The following is a 20,059-nucleotide window of genomic DNA, read 5'->3' on the forward strand; positions in this document are numbered from 1 at the left end:
GACCCGGACTGCGCTTTTCTTATAAGAATGATAAAGGCGGTACCGCAGATGAATACTTAAGAGTGGTGTTAGGTCTAGAAAAGAAGAGTACAGAGAGGAGTAAGCACTTTGAGATGGTAAAGATACATTATAAAGATTACAAAAAACAAACTGAGCAAATAGCTACAGCATGCAGGGAAATATATCTTGAACCAACTATTAGTATATGCAGATACTGAGCCAATTGGAAAAACATCTGTTAGAAGAATCCTCAGACAGTTATGCAGTCACAGATAAAAATATAGCAAGCAGCAATCTGTCGAGGTTCTTTAATGTGATTCTATCCACCAGTAACAGTACAATTATATATAAATAATTAGACACCAGTATGAGCTGTCTACACACAACACAATTACATGAATAACATTAGTGAACAAGGTGCAGCTATGCAAATAGACCATACATACTATTATACTAGTAACAACTTGGTGCAGACAAAATGCTAACATGTCATAGTAACTTCTAATAATAAAGCATAAATCATATTAGATGTCTAACACAATTCAACATAAACATATACAGTTGTGAAATGTCTAACACCATTCAACATAAATAGGCATTTACAGTTGTTAAAACACTCACTGGAGAGACACTGAGCTCCTCATGGGGCCTCAAGATCACTGGAGTTACTATTTAGCTATAGTCTGAAAACAGGCTTCATCCCACGGGAATGGAGAACTGCAATGGTCATCCCTGTTCATAAGGGCAGACCATCAACAGATTCATGAAACTACAGGCCCTTAGTCTGACTAGTTTTATATGCAATGCCATGAAATAATTATCATGGAAATGATTAACAAAGACATAGGAGACATTCAGACAGTGGCTCCATCCCAGTTTGGCTTTGTCAAGGGAAGATAATGCCTACTAATCCTGGTGGACTCATTTGATAAGGTCACCAAGGCAATGGATGAGGGTAAAACAGTGTATACTGCCTACCTTGACCTGGCTAAGGCATTTGATGCAGTACAGCACTTTGGCATTGTTAACAGACTTATGGAATTAGGCATAAGCCCCTATTTAACATGCTGGATAGCCAGCTAATTCACAGAAAGGACTCAGGAAGTTAAGATTGGTGAGACATCCTCAACAAAGAGGCAGATCACTAGTGGAGTCCCTCAGGGCTCCATGCTGGGCCCACTCCTCTTTGGCATGTATTTCTTGGAAGTCAAGGCAAATGTCAAAGGCCTCCAGCTGACCAAGTTGTCAGGTGGTTGCAAACTGAGAGTAGTCACAGAATCCACCCCAAGCTGCAAGCATCTTACAGCAGGGTCTAATACAGACAAATGAGTGGTGGCACAGCCGTGGCTTAAAATTCAATGCCAAGAAATGTATTATAGTACCTTTTGGGTAGTTGGCCACCCTGGGAAACTCCCTTATCAATAAAACCCCTAAAAGGTAGGGATGTGGGAACTCACGTAGATAGTAAAGTAGCCTTCATCCTACATGTGTCTAAGGTAGTCAGGAAATCCTGTGTTACTCAACTTATAAGTAAGTCCATGGTATCTAGGTCAAGGGAAGTAATTTCACCACTATACTTGGCTCTTATCAACCCGCGGTGGTGGTGCTGCGGTAGCGTTGTCACCTCACAGTAAGACGCTGTCCAGTTCGATTCTCAGCTAGAGCATCTTCTGCATGGAGACATGCGTGAATGGGCGTACCTTCGTTGAAGGTTGTGCGTCAGGCCTGGCAAGCCGGTACATAAAAATCAACTGCCAATCATTAGCGGACCGGAGTTCCGCTGTGGCGACCCCTAACCGGGAAAAGCAGAAAGGCACAAACAAACAAACTTGGCTCTTATCAGACTCACCGAGTATAGCTCCCCCTTCTGTATGTACCTGACCATACACTTGAATCAACTGGAATGTCCGGAAATGTACCTTACATAAAGAATACAGGGCAGAAACACAATGTTGTACGTAGATCGCTTCAAAGCCCTATTTTTGTACTCAGTCTCCTACAGACTACTGATGGGCAGTCTATGCCTGGCATGCAAGGCATCCCTGGGTGGAACATTTGCACATCTGCAAAAAAAAAAAAAAAGAGCATGAGAACTACTAGATCGAAACACTTCAATTTTGCTTGCAAAACAAATAGGTCCTCTTGGAGAGGCAGATATGTATTTCTGAGAATTCACATTCTCTGGAAATGCCTCCTCATCTATAACAAAGTATCTCCCTAACCCTATTTAAGCATAACTTGACCATTGGATGAGAAATTGAAAATTCACTTGTGGTCTGGCACCTGTTTCTCTGATGGGCAGGGGAGATCAATATATCATGTTATTGCCAACAATCACCCCCATATAAATATCACCCCTTCCATATAACATTTAAAATATAACTTGTGGGACACCTTTGGGTTTCACAGCTAGGCTTACAAAGGTCCTAGTGGTTGTTAGCTAGTATACACCTGTGCACCTATGCATGACTCCTTTTTTGACAAAATAAATCATTTAAAATGTATGGCCTAGCTTTAAATTACATGTCAAAGAGTGTATACCTTATGTAGTTACAAATCTGTGTCTAAGACTATATAAATATTTTTTGTCGAACCTTTGGACTCGTGCCATAATACATAATACTCCTACAATGAAATGCAGCATGCAAGATGGTGTACTAGAGTTAGCTTATACAGCATGCAAGATGGCGTACTAGAGTTAGCTTATACAGCATGCAAGATGGCGTACTAGAGTTAGCTTATCACACGAAGCCCTTATAAAAGCAAAATGCACTTTTAATCACTGGAGCATCCCCCAGGTAAACATGAATAAAATGCCGATATAGAATTTATCATCATGAAATGTAGGTCTTAATTCATAGTACTAAACTTCCAAATACTAGAAATGGTATTCATCCTACCTAAGAGTTCACAGTATCTAGACGTATCGTAGTCTAATGTGCACCCTGGGAAGCAGATTCAGCTGCTAAAAAAGTGGCTTTGTTAAACGGGAGTATTTGGTATGCACTCTTTTCAGCAGTGCTCATAGCAATATGAATACTACCAGTTTTCAGAGGTGTTTTTTTATTATAACTGGAGGTTAGGAGAGCAGAATCATGATTGAAAGCTGTGAGATTTTAGTAAATGACATGAGAGCAGTGCAGAAAGGGTCTCCACATGCTAGAGGGTTTATCTTTGGACCTGAATGTGGAACACTACCTCTCATAATGTGGAACAAATGGGCTGAATGTGGAACACTACCTCTCATAATGTTGAACAAATGGGCTGAATGTGGAACAGCTACTAAATGCTTACCAAAAACTTCAACTAAGAAGCTTATATTATGGTTAAAATGTATTTGTGTATACTTATAAAACATTATTTTGATGAATCAATATGATTTGGTATTATTTATCATAGATATCAGTTAATAAAAGTGTGACAGTCCCTTTCAGTGTGAAACAATGTAGAACATGGACTTTTTTAAGACTCAAAAAAAGAGCTGTTCGACATTATGATTTTGTGACCCCCCCCTCAATCCAGTCGCAAAAGTCTGTCGACAAAATATGCACAATATCCACACCCCAGTGAAAATAAATAGAGTACGACAGCAAACGTACAGCAAAAAGCGCAGTTCTGTTGCATTCAGCACTTGGTTGTAATTTAGTAAAACAAACACAAATGTAAATGAAAACGTGAGCTTCTGCAGCCACTGTTATCCAGCTCCAGCAGCAACATCATTATAGTCTACATCATTTTAAAAAAGGACGTATTTTTTGTGAGGCTACACATAACCTGTTATAAGTGTTATACATTTCAAGGCTACACATAACCTGTTATACATTCCAAGTACTTACATTCAGTACAAAAAAATAATCACTCCATTTCTTAAGTCTTAGATTTTAATTATTTTGTAAATGTGCTTGCACTCTACAGACTCTAACCTCCGAAATAAAGTCTTAGATTTTAATTATTTTGTAAATGCGTTTGCACTCTACAGACTCTAACCTCCGAAATAAAAGTATACATTTCAAGTACTTACATTCAGTACAAAGACAATCACTCCATTTCTTAAGTCTTAGATTTTAATTATTTTGTAAATGCGCTTGCACTCTACAGACTCTAACCTCCGAAATAAAAGTTAAGTAAAATAGTAAACTACCAAAAGTATAAAGAATTCAGTAACGTTTCTAACTCACAATCACTGGAAATTTTGATCAGTGATCACTGCCCCATAAACAGTCTTCATGATGGGCATTTTCAGTCTGTGAGTGAGACGTTGACAATGTAGAATTATTGTCAGGATTTGCTGATATCTGCCAGTATGTTGACATTGTACCCACGGAATGAATTATTGTGTCCGGTATTGTGTACATCTGACACGTGTGGCCAACAACTTTCAAACCGTATCTGATCCACATTATTGCATTGTGTATCCAAATTCATACGATTCCTCAGTTTTGATTTTACAATGTTCATTTGACTGAATACCCTCTCAATCTCCGTGTTCGAGTGTGGCAAGCAGACTACAGTTATTGCCAAGTCACAAAGATCGGTGAAAGGGTTTTCACCTGCAGCATTTCTATTATTTCAAAATAATAGAAAAAAGAGATGGTTTGGCAATCTGAAACCAGTACAAAGGAAAGCACTTAATGGCCTGAAAGATGATAAGACCATTATGATAAGACCAGCCGATAAAGGTGGTCCTGTAGTTATCATGGATATGGAGTTTTATATTGATAAAATGTGCAATATGCTGGATGATTCTGTCTTTTATTTGAAGATCAATGATAGTAGAGTGAATAGGATCATATCAGATGTTTCTAGTAGATTAAATGTTATGTTGAATGAGGGTAAGATTAATCAAGAATTATTCACATACCTTGTAGTGGAACATCCAACGATACCCATTATACAGGGAGTACCCAAGATTCACAAAAATGGCTTGGATCCACCTATGAGGCCAATTGTTGCAGGGAAGGGCTGGATCACCGAGCCGATTTCCATCTATTTAGAGTCCTTACTAAGACCCATAGTGGACAAGTACACACACATACTGAAAGATACTAAACAATTCCTAATCAAACTATATGAGAATACCTCGGTGAGTGATGGTTTCCAGCATAAATTGTTTGTGACACTTGATGTCAACTCTTTTACTGTTATTCCTAATCATGAGGGACTCAATAGCATAAGTAGGATTCTTACTAGAGATGGCACATTCTCAAGGAAGGATAGAAGTTATCACTTGAATTGATGGAAATTGTATTAACAAATAATATTTTCTTGTTTAATGGTCAAGTATATTTTCAGAGGGATGTCAAGCTATGGGCACTTCTTGTGCCAATAGCTACCAACCTAGTTATGGCTTACTGGGAAGTTTCTTCTCTATTTCAGATGGAGGAATTTTGTCAGAATGTTTCTTTCTACACTAGGTTTGTAGATGACCTCTTCCTTATTTGGAAAGGTGATGAAGAACAATTGAGGTCTTTCTATGATAAAATAAATCAAGACACCCGTTTTTTAAGATTTTCTATGGTTAATTCCAAAGATGTCATACCCTATTTAGACGTATATGTTGAACAACTACCGAATGGTATACTTAACACTGGAGTTTTTCAAAAGGATTGCTATAGAAATAACTTTCTCCATCAAGCAGCATGCATCCTAAGCATGTCTTTGGTAACATCGTCAAAAGTCAAGCCATGAGGGTATCTAGGCTGTTTTCTGAAGACTCATGCTTTAAAACAGGCATAGAAGACTTGAGGAATAAATTTATAGACAGGTCTTACACGTAACAGAAGTTGATGCTTCTTTAGGTATCATAGGTGAATTGAGAGAAGGCAGGGCTTTCCCTACTTCTCTAGTAAACGAGATGATAGTAGCATCACTAAAACTAGCAGTGGAGTTATCAGAATACCGATACATTTTACACAAGATGTAAATAGTATTGAAAGCATATATCGAAAACACTGGGACATTTTGTTAACAGATCCAGTTATTTCTGAGATATTGAGCCAAGAACCAAAATTTACATATAAAAATAAGTTGAATTTACACAGAATGTTATGTGGTCCGAATAGGTTTGACATAAATACAACTAGTAATCATAAAATGACTAAAAAATGTCAAAAATGCAATTATTGCAAATTCATTAAAGTAACTGATAAATTCAATCATCCTTTTACAGGACAAGAATTTCATTTCACAGTTTCTGCCACTTGTGAGACCTGCCATGTGGTGTACCTGGCAACCTGTGTACACTGCCCTGCGTTTTATGTAGGGAAGACGGACAGAAAGTTTAAAGACCGAATTAGGGAACACTTATATAAAATCAAAGTCAGATGTTCTTCTAATGCTCTGTCTAGGCATGTACTTAATACATCCACCCAACATAGCTTTTTGTTTCAAGTAATTCAAAACAATGTTCTATCTCGTAGAAGAGGAGATATTTTTAACACCACGGAACAGATAGAGGCCAAATGGATCATCAGGCTTAGGGCTGATTTGTACCCAGGCCTCAATGACAGAGTCTCCATCAAACCTATACTTAAAGCTAGGAAACTTCATTGAAGCTTTTCACCCCTTTGCCACCCTTTATTAACTTCTGGCTGGTTTCACCTTTATATTTATAACATTTTCATACCTCACACATTTTTTCATTTCTGTCTCCATCGTTGTCTCTGTATTTTACTCTGCAGGCTTATTAGGGGCCAATTGTTATGAAAGATGCTGATATACCATGTATTCCTCTCTCATCCAGCACACATATTTCACCTGATTTTGCACATTTAGTCTCATATATTTTTATGTTTATAATATCAGCCGTTATCAACATCTTTGCGTGTGCACATATCTGTTTTGAATGATTTATGCTGTTAGAGATATTATGATATTTAGAAGCACACGCTGTACAAATTATAGATGCAGTCTTTTGAATGATCATTTTTGTACAGTTATAATTATGCTAAATAGCTCATGTGTGGATATTAATATCTTTATTAATTGGATCCCTATTTTAAACATGTATTTATACATACAAGTATTTCAAATGGGATTATATCGCTTATTATTAAATACTAAACATGCGTGCCATTTTTTACTAGTATGCATATAAGTGCAGTATTTATAGGAAGATAGTATGTAATTGTGAAACACTTTATTTGCTGCATACTGTCTATGAGATGGTTACATAGATACTTAAAATATTTTAAAACATTTTGAATGTTACATGCAGCAGCAGTTAAAGTAGGGTAAAATGTTATTTTAGAACATTTTTATTGTACACTGTTTACAAAATGTCTGCATATATATTTTAAATATTTTAAATAATTTAAAACATTTTATAAGATTTTATATTTAGTAGGATGTGGCATCAGAGTTGCTTGTAACGTTTTACTACAAAAGTGATGTCAGTTTAAATATTTTATGTATAACAGGATGTGACATCAGAGTTGACTTCAGCATGTCCAAACAGGATGTGACATCAGTAGTTGACTAGCATTTTGCTATAAAAGGGATGCTAGTATGTTTGTTTGTCAGTGGCCTGATGAAGATTCGTTGAAAGCGCTAGCCCTGTGTTCTAATTATTTTAATAAACGTGGTTTCTACTGGATGCTTGGATTTATTTTTACATGCTGGCTGCGTGTTTTTTCTACAAGCTATTGCCCAGTGGATGAGTAGGTTCGAATGAACACTCTATGGTGATTTTGACTCTTTTTTTATTGGATTAAGAGTTCGCAAAGTAAAGCGGTTTGTAGGTTACAGCTTCGTTTCTTTTTGTGGAACATTTGGTTACCTTTTGTGACTGACTTGAATTGAACACAGCAAGTATACTTCCCACTATTTAAGCCTGTTTTTTTGTTGTATTTTATAAGTCTTGTTTATTATCAGGCGAACAGAGTGTAGTGAGCATTATTCTTTGTTTTTAATTTATAAAGTTTACCTTTGAGCTGTTTTTAAGTCATAGGCTCCCTTGCACACATACATGTGGTCTTTGATTATTCACCTTCCTAATTGTATTAAATTATATTCTTTGTATAATAAACACACTTGTTAGAGCATGTTTTAACTTTATTGTTTTGAACATTTTTCCATTAAACAATTAAACAAAATGTATGAACCAATAATGACAAAACTGCCCAGTTCAGAACATTTCCATCATAAAAGTCTACTCAAATTAGAACAGGAGCTGCTGTTACAAAAGAAATAATTAGTAGAGAAGTTACAATATTGCATAAATGCCATATGAATGTATCAGAGGTAGTTTAGAGAAGTTACAATATTGCATAAATGCCATATGAATGTATCAGAGGTAGTTTAGAGAAGTTACAATATTGCATAAATGCTATATGAATGTATCAGAGGTAGTTAAAAAAGATTGGGAAGACATATTGGAAAGGCAATATACAAAGAAACAGTGGGAGGACATTTGTATGGCTCCCAAGTATGCAACAAAGTCCAGAAGGTTTAGGATTTTTGTATAGAAGTGTTCGCATAGGTATTTTATACCCTTAACAGACTTCAAAGAATTTTTCATCTGTGTGATAGCAAATGTTTCAGATGTGATATGATAGGAAAGAGACAGATTATTGGGAACATCACTTTTGGGGAATGTAACAAACTGGCAGAATTTAAAAATTCCCTACAAGGAAATTTTGGAGGAGTAAAGTATTGTAACTAAGGAAATTATTATTTTCAGCTGGGATGTGCAAACTGAATGGCCTAGACATGGTAAAGGCTTACTAAGTTTATTGCTATTAGCTGCCAAAGAAACAATTGCTAAAAAATAGAAATTCAAAATCTAAGCCAACTGTAAATGAAGTCTTGAATGTTTTAAAGGAAATAGATGAACTGGAGGTGGGATCTTTAGGAAAGGGAAGGTGAGAACTTTGTGGGAACTATGCATATGTTTAGGAACAGGAATCAGGTTTAAGGGAAGTTGTGTGTGTGTGTGTGTGTGTGTGTGTGTGTGTGTGTGTGTGTGTGTGTGTGTGTGTGTGTGTGTGTGTGTGTGTGTGTATGTATGAGTTTGAGCAAAAGAGATAAAGATGCATGCCTCTCAACTTTGCTCAAAAATTTGATTCCGCTAATAGGGCTTGATGCAGAAAAACATCTGATGGGGTGAGCTGGCAATCTTAAAAAGTAGTCTGGAGGCTCTTAATTTCCCCCAAGAATGAACTGACTTGCAACATAGGATATATACAGGGGCAAAAGCCAAAGGTGGGAGGTTCCTTTCAAATCATTTTGAAATTACCAACAACTATTCAGGGATATGATCTCTACTCTCTCCTTTTGTGAGATGTATTTGGAGGGAACTGTTAATGAATCATTTATTCAACCACAATAATGCAAAAACTCACTAAATCAATAGAGATACATAAAGGTACAGAAAAGTAGCTTAAGATCAGTAGGAACACATTCAAAATAAAAGAATATCGAAAAAATGTGTATATTTAAAATGTATAACTAAAAAGTATTTAGAAGTATTGAATGCATGTTGTAAAAATATATAAAAACATATAAAATATATATATAAAAATTGCACCAACCAAAATGGTGAAAATATCCATAATCCACAGGGCAAAGTTTATGTAGAAAAAAAGGAACAAAGAAGAACATAAAATTTGTGATTACAAAATGCTTAACACAAATACCAATTCAATATAAAGGACATTTAGGAACTGCTACTAACATGAGCTAAACATGCTTCATAGAAAATGTTGTAACAATAACTAGGTAAGATAAAATAACATAAATTATTATTAAAATAATAAAATAATACTTAGTAACAAATATCTTAAATATAGAGACTTTAAATATAAGTCATACTACAGTCTCATAGCCTTTAGTTTCAATGCACTTGAAAGAGAAATAGCATAATTTAGGCCAGGTTTATCACGAGCATTCAAAGTTCCTATTTATGGTTACAACATTTTCTATGACACGTTTAGCTCATGTTAGTAGCAGTCCCTGAATGTTCTTTATATTGAATTGGTATTAGTGTTAAGTATTTTGTATTCACATTTGTACATTCTTGGTTGTTCTTTTTTTTTTTTTTTTTTTTTTTTTACATAAATCTTGCCCTGTGGGTTATGGATGTTTTGACCATTTTGGTTCATGCAATTTTCTATATATATTTTCATATATTTTTATATACTTATATATATTTTTACAACATGCATTAAATACGTTTTAATACTTTCTTTTATTTATACATTTTTAAATGTATATATATTTTTTGGATATTCTTTTATTTTGAATGTGTTCCTACTGATCTTAAGCTTTTTTCTGTGCCTTTAAGTATTTCTATTGATTTACTGGTTTATTGCATTATTGTGGCTGAATAAAGGATTCATTGACCGTTGCCGCCTTTGAACATTTATAAGTGATGTTGGACCAGTGAAAAATAGTTCTGAAGAAGTCCCAAATATTGTGGGAGACAAGTAATTAATTTTTATTAAAATATTCATATTTGTTATTACGCCTGTCCTGCTGTTTTTTTCTGGGCTGACCACTTTGCCAAGTCTTTTGCTAGTACATCCTCCCACTAAGTGTCCTCATCCTTTCCTTAATCCAGATGACCTCCTGCACAGCCCACCTTCCAGTACTAACATTTCTTGTACCCAAAGCCTTACTTTCATCCTCTGCATGTCAGCACCTTTCTTGCTTACACTAACTTTAGACGTTTGCCACCTACTACTCTCTACCAACTCCTCCGCTCCCAACTCTTTACTTTCCCCAAATATAATTATTCCTTCTCCCTTTACTCAGAATTCTCCCTATCCACTCGATTATTACCACATATTCATCCTACCTTTAATACTAAAATGTATATCTAATCCAACTACTCTAATGTTTAAACTCTTTCTTTGTAAGGTATTATTTTTCATTGGCATTATTAATAGATGTAAAAATGTATATATGTTATATAGGACTACTTGTATACCAACTATATATCAACTGTCTTGTGTAAATTGTTTTACTCTGTATGTAGAGCTTTTCTCCCCGGGCCTTCTCTGAAAAAGGACATGTGTCCAGTTGGACTTTCCCAGTTAACAAATGTTAAATAAATAATAAGTAAATACATTGTCTATCACTGCAAAACGAAAGTTGCCAGCATGCTTAGCTGAAGCGTTCTTAGAGCCACTGATGTCTGTAGCATGTACATGTTCATTTATTTATTTTATTTGCATTTGTTTACCAAGAAAGTCTGACTGGGCTAGGTTAGTCCCTTTTCAGTGGAGGTCCAGGGAGAATAGCTCCAACAAGATTACATAGTAGCACAGCAATAGTAAATAAGGATTGTATTTTTTACAAAGAAACCAAGCAGTAATCGTATTTTATACATTGGTAGAAAAGCAGTGTAGAGGCAGATATGCTAAGGTTTGTCGCTTCACTATTTGTATTATTTCCCATAGACAGTTCTGAGATGTACATGCCACTGTTTATGGTATTTGAAAAACAGAAGAATCATGACATGGCAGTCACAAAGGTTAGTCAAATGTCAGTTTATTAGAATCATTAGGCTTACTGGTGCCTATAGTCATTTTGACAAAGAAGAGCTATGTCTGATGGATAAGGTGAAAAACAGAGGTTATTCTGGAATGTTTTTAAAAGGTAAGTTTAAAGAAATCAAGGAGCTGTGTAAGTCTGTACACAAACCTGGTAAGTTAATGGCCAGCAGAAATGAAACGGGGAGCATTGGAATCAGATGTCTAAAGTGACTTCAGTTTGTATGTTGTACATAAACACTCTGCGGAGAAGTGTAACATCAAGAATGTGATGATGACTGACAGGAAGACTCTGCATGTTTTTTTCAGAGCTAACTAATATATACAGACAAAGCCTACCTTACGTGTTTATTTATACTGGGCTCAACTGCCACTAGCATCTGACCTCTGTTCAAACTAATGCCGTTTCTTCCACTGGTGTCACTGCATACTGGGGCATACTCAGATGTAACTATAATGAGTAGGTCCTCTCTTTTTATAGAGAAAGTCCTCATGGCTGCCAGGTTAAATACTGCCCCATGACTAGGGGAAAGGAGTGGCTTGATAAGGCCATCATTGTCTAACCAGGTAGAGTTTACTTGATATGCTGTACCCTTCCCAGCATGCTAGGTGACATGTATGGATGGGGGTGCAGTGATTGCCAGAAGGAAAACACCCTTCATCCAGAGTGAGCAACTCCTCTCTTTCTTCACCCAGCAAGTTTTACCAGTGTTTATCTACAGTTCCAGGGGTCTAGCAGAAGCCATATCAATAAGTAAGCTCCCAGCATGCTCCTCACTCCCCCCCCCCAATTTAGAGACGTCACAAGACATTGCCTCATCATTCTTTTTCCACCCTGCATCAACTGCTCAAGTGTCTAGCTACCAATGTTATATAGATTATGTGGGTCATGGTCATAGGGGCTTTCACTGCAGTTCACCATGGAGTCAACTGTAAAGTTGTTTTTTTATGCATGATGTACAACTTAAGAAAACCGCTATAAAACAGTTTTTCCACTTCATTTCTTCAACCAAGTAGTTAGCTTCAGAGCAATAAAAAATGAAAATGAAAAATCAATGGGTTGTTTTTGTTAAATGAAATATTACAATTTCAACTTATGAAACTAAAAGGGAGCGGATACTTGCTGAGTTAGAATGCTGTAAAACTTTAATTATGATATTATTGTGCTGTGTTAATGTTCATTGTGTCAGAAATAAAACTCCCAGCTTGCAAATGAGAATGGTATGATAAAAATTGAGTTCTTGCTTCTTCTCATAGGAGACAAGAGTCAGACTTTGACAGACATAATATTATTTTTCCACAGTTCCTAAAGGATGGCTTCCCAGAAACCCTTATTCATACCTTGGTTAAAAGACCAAATAAGCAGTAACAACTACCCTGGACTGTGCTGGATTAATGAAGAAAGAACTCAATTTTGCATCCCCTGGAAACATGGCCTCCGGCATGATTTATCTGAGAATGATTCTAAGATTTTTGAGGTAAGATCCAAAAACATTTGAAAAAAAACTTCCTGTGATCCTGGTTTAGCTGTACTTGACTGAATGATGGTACCTTCTAAAGGCTTAAAGAAAACTTAACAAATTTCTAGAACCCCAAATTTTTTCTGCACCACAGAAGACAGTTCATCTTTTTATCCACAACCGGCAACTTTTTTTTTTTTTTTTACAAAAACAAAAACCTTTAATCTATCCCTGTTCTGCATTCATGTTAACTCTCTGAAGGAATTTTCAGTGAGTGACAATGCCGCAAACTAAATCTCTGATAACCACTTTCAGCAAACATCAAAGTGATTTTTTTTGCACCACCACATTCCCCAAAGGTATAAACATGCCATCTCTTTGGTTGCATAGCAGTGGGAAAATGTGCAAACTCCCATTTTAAGACCAAAGGGGATAAGAAAATAGATCAGGTATTTCATTAATGGCTATGTTGTGAACGTCAGTGGGACTTGAGTGGCCACCACCATACAGTTTGGTAGTGGCCAAATAAATGATTAATAACACTAATTACTTGGTGGATAGTACATGTTGTTGCTGTTTAGATATTTAGTGAAGTCCAATTCTTTGTGTCCTCAAGGACTTAAGCACACCAGGCTTGTCTAACAACAACTGCTTCTTTTATCCTGCCAAATATTAGTGGGTGTATGTAACAGAAATGATGGAAATAGGCATTTCAAAATGCTGTCATATATAATGGGGGAATAATATCATAATGGCTACGCTATACATATTATTTTAGATTGTGAATGGCCTCACAGGTATAGACAAAAATGTAAGAGTAATGAATTATATAAAGAAATGCATTGTGAAAATAGCAATGCTACAGGAGACACATTTAGAAAAAAGTGAGCATGTGAATTTAATAAAGAAAGGATTTCAGGATGGATATTCAGCAGAATATCAGGGACTATGTTAAAGGGAAGTACTTATACCAATTGCTAGAGGAGCTCCAGTGGTGGTATAAGGGGGGGGGGGGATAATCGTTGAGTTGTGGTAGTTAAGTGACTACTTGAAAGGGAGGAGGATTACGCTGGTACAGATTTCTGTTACATCTAAAACTGATATTGTGGAGCTTAAAAAAAATTTGCAATAAATAATCAGCTTCAGCACTAAATATTACTTATAGTTGGGAACAGGAACTTGATTTGCAGCAGTGAGGATGTATCTGGAGACCTAGAAGGGAAAATGTAACAAAAGAGAGTAGATTTCTGAAGACATGTATGAAACTGTTTAGTACGGAACATGTGAATTCAGTAGTAGGAACTCGGAGAGAATTTACACATTATTCTCCAAGGTAGAAGAACTGGGCTAGACAAGACAGAAATTATATTTCATTGGAACATGTACATTTAATTGAAAGCTTCAACACATCCAATACCTATTTCAGATTATGCACCAATAACAAGAAAGATAAAAATGTAGGGTATAGAAGTAAAAATGAAGCACTGGCTCTCCTCCACCTACCTGTTAAAATAAGAAGAATTCAAGGAATAATTATTGGAAATTATTCAAGGGTTATTAAGAAAGATAGACATTTTTTTCAGATGTTATAGCTAGTGATTGGGATAAAATGATAGTGGAGTTTAAAAATATGGTAGAAATAAAAGAGAGAGAGATATGGTTAAGAAGCAACAGGAATTATTTAGAAGGGCTGACAAATGTTAAAGTAGTACAGAATAGGGGGATTCTCTCAGAACTGGAAGAGGTGCAACAATAAAGTAGTACAGAATAGGGGGGGTTCTCTCAGAACTGGAAGAGGTGCAACAATAAAGTAGTACAGAATAGGGGGGTTCTCTCAGAACTGGAAGAGGTGCAACAATAAAGTAGTACAGAATAGGGGGGTTCTCTCAGAACTGGAAGAGGTGCAACAATAAAGTAGTACAGAATAGGGGGGTTCTCTCAGAACAGGAAGAGGTGCAACAATAAAGTAGTACAGAATAGGGGGGGTTCTCTCAGAACAGGTAGAGGTGCAACAATAAAGTAGTACAGAATAGGGGGGTTCTCTCAGAACTGGAAGAGGTGCAACAATAAAGTAGTACAGAATAGGGGGGGTTCTCTCAGAACTGGAAGAGGTGCAACAATAAAGTAGTACAGAATAGGGGGTTCTCTCAGAACTGGAAGCGGTGCAACAATAAAGTAGTACAGAATAGGGGGGTTCTCTCAGAACTGGAAGAGGTGCAACAATAAAGTAGTACAGAATAGGGGTTCTCTCAGAACAGGAAGAGGTGCAACAATAAAGTAGTACAGAATAGGGGTTCTCTCAGAACTGGAAGAGGTGCAACAATAAAGTAGTACAGAATAGGGGTTCTCTCAGAACAGGTAGAGGTGCAACAATAAAGTAGTACAGAATAGGGGGGGTTCTCTCAGAACTGGAAGAGGTGCAACAATAAAGTAGTACAGAATAGGGGGTTCTCTCAGAACTGGAAGAGGTGCAACAATAAAGTAGTACAGAATAGGGGGTTCTCTCAGAACTGGAAGAGGTGCAACAATAAAGTAGTACAGAATAGGGGGGTTCTCTCAGAACTGGAAGAGGTGCAACAATAAAGTAGTACAGAATAGGGGGGTTCTCTCAGAACTGGAAGAGGTGCAACAACAGAGTGCTAAAGAGAAAAGAAGAGAGTATCTTGATAATATGCAGGAGTTTAGAAAGAATTCTTTTAAGCACCTGTTTTATGATAATAACTCCAGAGCACAAAAACGTTTGGCACCACTACGTAGGCAACAGCAAGTGGAAAGAGTCATCACCAAACTTAGGGAGCCTATAGCAAGAAAAATAACCAGAGATCCTGCAGAGTTTTATAAAAATGTATATAAAGCAGAGAAATGTGTAAATCAAGAAAGAGCACACCTGGAAATATTTATGGAAGAGTTAAGTATGCCAAGGTTAGAGGTAGAAGAGGCTCAACAGTTGACAGTTAAGATAAAAGGAGATGAGATAAAAACAGTGACATATAATCATTCTGCAGGAAAGGCTCCAGGAACAAATGGTACTCCTGTGGAAGTTTAGAAGCTATGACGGAAGAAAATGATACAGATCTGGAAGGTTTTGTTTAACAGTATTTTAAAAGGAGGTGAAGCACCAACAACCTAGAAGAAAGCTGTGCTCGCTGTAATACCTAAAGACAGTAAAGACCCATCAGACCTACCTTCACACATGTACATTTCAATGTTAAACCATGATTATAAAGTGTTTATGTATATAACAGCTAAAAAAATGACAAATGTATGGTCAAAATTGATAGACATGTATGTGATAAAAATGTGGTTCTGTGGAGGGAAAGCAAAAATTAACAACAGTAATATAACAATGAAGATCCAGAGGGAAGCAGACTTTACAAAAATACCACTGTTGTTGGTGGGTCCTGATGAAGAAAAAGCATTTGGCAGAGTAAGCTGGCACTTTATGAGTAGGGCAATGGATGTATTTGCCTCTTTGATACAATAATGTTAATTAGAAGGGTGTATGAGGAATCAGAGGCAAAAACTAAAGTGGGAGGGTTTCTCGCTGACAAGTTGTGTTTGAACAAAGGAACCAGGAAGAGATGTCCACATTTTGTTATTTGCTTTGTATTTAGAGCTATTGGCAAAGAAAATAAGTTACACATAAATTCAAGAATATAATTGGTATGGTAATCGAGAAAAGTTGGCTTTATTTGCAGACAATATTATTTTGTACCTGACAAATCCAGAAAAGGACAGCTCATTTTTGTGGAACATTTTGAGACAGTTTTAAGTCTTTTCAGGATATAAAATTAATGAAAATAAAAGAAAGTTTGTAGCTGTAAACTATGTACCCACACATAGTTTATGGGAACACAATAACATGAAGTATTTAGGTGTATGTAGTAAAAGGATTCTGTTATGGCAGCTAAGGATATGTAGGAAGAGACTAAACAAAAGATAATAAAAACTGAGAAACTGGAAGCTCTTGTTTATGGATATGGACAGTAAGATATAAGCAGTGAAATTGTTTTAGTTCCTTTAGTTTTATATACAGGTTAGGAATATTTTTATCAACCAAAGGAGAAGTTATGGGAAGTAATTAATAAAGAGTTGAAGGAATTTATCTAGGAGGGGGAGCGGACAAGAGTCAAGTGGGTAACTTGATCCTTCCAACAGAACAAGGTGTTTTAGGATTACCTGATTTTGAAGGTGTATTTTAAAACTACACAAAAAGAAAGCTATAATTCAAAGTGGAAAGGGATGATAAAGTGGGGGGTACAAGAAATAAGGGGAGAGTTGTATTTTGGATGCACATCCTTAGGAAAATAACAACAAACAGAATATTATATTCATAAAGTAGCAGAAAATATTTTAAGAAATAAGGCAACAAAAAATGGAGAAAAGAGATATTGCCGATGAGGTGAATGCAATTAAGGGTACAGAGAATAGGCAAGAGGGGTCTGGAATTTACTAGAGAAAACTGACAAAGGAACCAAGGTGTTGGGAGCAAATAACTAGAAGACATTTAAACTGCAGACTAGAGACTGCCTTCCCTATCAGGATCTGATATCAGAGTATAGGCAAAGAGAAAGGGATGAGGGAGTGAAAGACCTACTCTGGTAGAGTTTTCAGTTGAACCTAGAACAGAAGCTGCTGTTAAAATAGGGATAATGAGTTGAGCATATAAAATACTGCACAATAACTCTAGGGATCGATCAGACGAGGTTCGAAAAGACTGAGAAGAGAGATTGGATAAGCAATCCACAAGGAAACAATGGGAGGACATACAAATGGCTCCCAAATATCCAACAAAGTTTGGAAGGTTTAGGATTTTTCCTTGGAAGAGCTTGCACAGGTGTTTTTATACCCCAAGTAGACTCCAAAGAATTTTTCCTCAGGTAGATTCCAAATGTTGGAGGTGTGATAGGAAAGAAAGAAGTAACCATGAAGATATGTTTTGGGAGTATAATGAGTTGGTGGCCTTTAAAAATTCCCTACAGCGTATACTGTCAGAAGTATGGGGTGTAACTAAGGAAATATATTTTTTTAATTGGGATAGAGTATCTGAATTGCCTAGAAATAGTTAGGCTTTGTTAAGTTTAAGTTTAAGTCTGGTGGCTGCCAAAAAAGCAGTTGCTAAAAATGGAAATCAAAGTGCAAACCAACTGAATTTGAAGTATTGAATATTGTAAAAGAGATAAAAGAACTGGAAGTGGGATCTTTGGTAGCAGCAAATTACATAGAAGGATGGAAACTGTGGAAACAATACATGCATAATAATGTTTTAGAGGATGAGTGAGGTTTAAGGGAAGACAGGAATTTTATAATTTTTGTAATGTTGGATTAATGATAATTATACAAATGAATATAGGTGATATGTAATGTTTGTAACTAGGAACATGTTAATATGGTTTGTTTTATTTAATGTAATATATGTTTGCCTGTGTCTTCAGTGATAATTCAATAAAGGTGTTAAAAAACACTGCTTCTTTTAAGTTATTGCATATTTCTATTGCTTACTTCAATAAGTGCTGTTAATCCATGATAGGGTCTGCCATCCCTTCTTCAGTTGCCTCCAATAGGATAGGATCTTCTTGCAGTCCACAGAATTCTCAGTTTTATGTCTCTTGCACCACGGTTCAGAAGCACTGATTTTCCACAGTGCAACCTTTTTTGTAGTCCAACTCCCACATTGACATGTTATTAATGGGAAACCATAGCTTTGACTGTGTGCATCTTTGCTGACAGTGTAGTGTCTTTCTGGTTTAAAACCGTAACCTGATTTGCCACAGCATACCTTCCAAAAAGCAAAGGTGTTTAATCTCATGCCTGCAGTTGCCAGTTACAGAGATCTTTGAGCCCAGGAAAATAAAAGCAGCCCCTTCCTCCACATCTTCATTACCTAGGTGTACAAACCAGATAGGGCTAGATGACTATATTAATTAATTCATTCAATTAATTAAATTAATTAATTACTTTATGTGAGTAGGAAGCGGATTTTACACTTTCTACTTTCAGTTTCAGCATTTGGCTCTCCAACTCTTCCTCATTTTCCATCAGAGTTATATCATCTGCATTTGTTAATAGTCATCTTGGCAATTTTGATTAAATCTGATTGTCTAACCCTTAATTTTGCATGATATATTCAGCTTTTAAATGAAATAAGTATGGTAACAATATAAATGCTTGTCTCACTTCTTTCTCAATTTGAAGCAGTCGGTTATTCCACATTTATTTAGGTTCATAGGTTAGTACTAGGCTAACTGCCCTTACGAGCCATTTTAAGCCTAGCCCATTATCCCTTGTGAGGCTCAAACACTGCACCTTGTGTTTGTAAGGCAAACACCTTAACCATTAGGCCACCCTCTCAACCCTAATAGCTGTCTCTTCTTCTGCACACTGGTTCCTCAGGAAGCACATAAGGTGGTCCAGAATCCCATTTTTTCTAAGAATTTACCACAACGTGCTATGTTCCACAAAGTCAAAAGCTTAAGAATTGCCAGTAAAATTTTGTTTTTGGAGCTCCGTTGCTTTCACTGTTATCCAGCAGAATTTGCTATTTGATCTCTGGTGCCTCTGCCCCTTTTAAAATCAGCAAGTAAAGCTGTCAGTTCTCAGTCTATATATTGCTGGACTCTATCTTGCAAGAGCTTGAGCATTAATTTGCTAGCATGTTGTTTGATAATCTGAACAATCTTTAGCAGTAACCTTTTTTGGGATGAGAGTATAAATTAACCTCTTCTAGTCCCGTAGCCCAGATTCATAACTAGCGGAAGGGTATGGGGGGCAGCGGAGGGTTTCCTGACCTGGGTGCAAGCTGTAAGGGATGAAATTGACAGGTACCAGTGGTGCAGAACTGTTGTACCAGTATTCATAAATGAATGCTGATATTGTATTTGCAGTCAGCAAATGAAGTGCTCAGTTTGTGGTTTCCAAATTCACTGGCAAATTTCAGGCAACACTGTAACAACATAATTTTGAATTTTTTTGAACAATACAGCTGGAGTTTCAGCACATCCCACTCCCTTGTTACTAGCAAGACTTTCTAGAACTTTTAGTTATGTACTCACCATAAATTCAGATGTTTGGGATCCATCTCGCCTACATTCTGACTGATGGGTTCGG

General features: G+C 36.4%; 1 protein-coding gene across 4 annotated transcripts in view; it reads left to right on the forward strand.

The window, feature by feature from the left end:
• LOC122811009 (interferon regulatory factor 3-like) overlaps nucleotides 1–20,059 on the forward strand; it is a 782,651-nt gene that overhangs the window by 215,662 nt on the left and 546,930 nt on the right. For 3 of the 4 annotated variants that reach the window (XM_044082521.1, XM_044082517.1, XM_044082518.1), the window contains exon 2: nucleotides 12,796–12,970. The exons of the other annotated variant lie outside the window; for it this stretch is intronic. In XM_044082521.1, the coding sequence (XP_043938456.1) occupies nucleotides 12,806–12,970 (165 nt within the window). In that variant the 5' untranslated portion in view covers nucleotides 12,796–12,805. The remainder of the gene's footprint in view (nucleotides 1–12,795; nucleotides 12,971–20,059) is intronic. 4 annotated transcript variants of the gene reach the window in all.

This window comes from Protopterus annectens, chromosome 9.part0 (genome assembly GCF_019279795.1).
Source record: "Protopterus annectens isolate FY-2018-M chromosome 9.part0, PAN1.0, whole genome shotgun sequence".
In the NCBI taxonomy this organism is placed as follows: Eukaryota; Metazoa; Chordata; order Ceratodontiformes; family Protopteridae; genus Protopterus; species Protopterus annectens.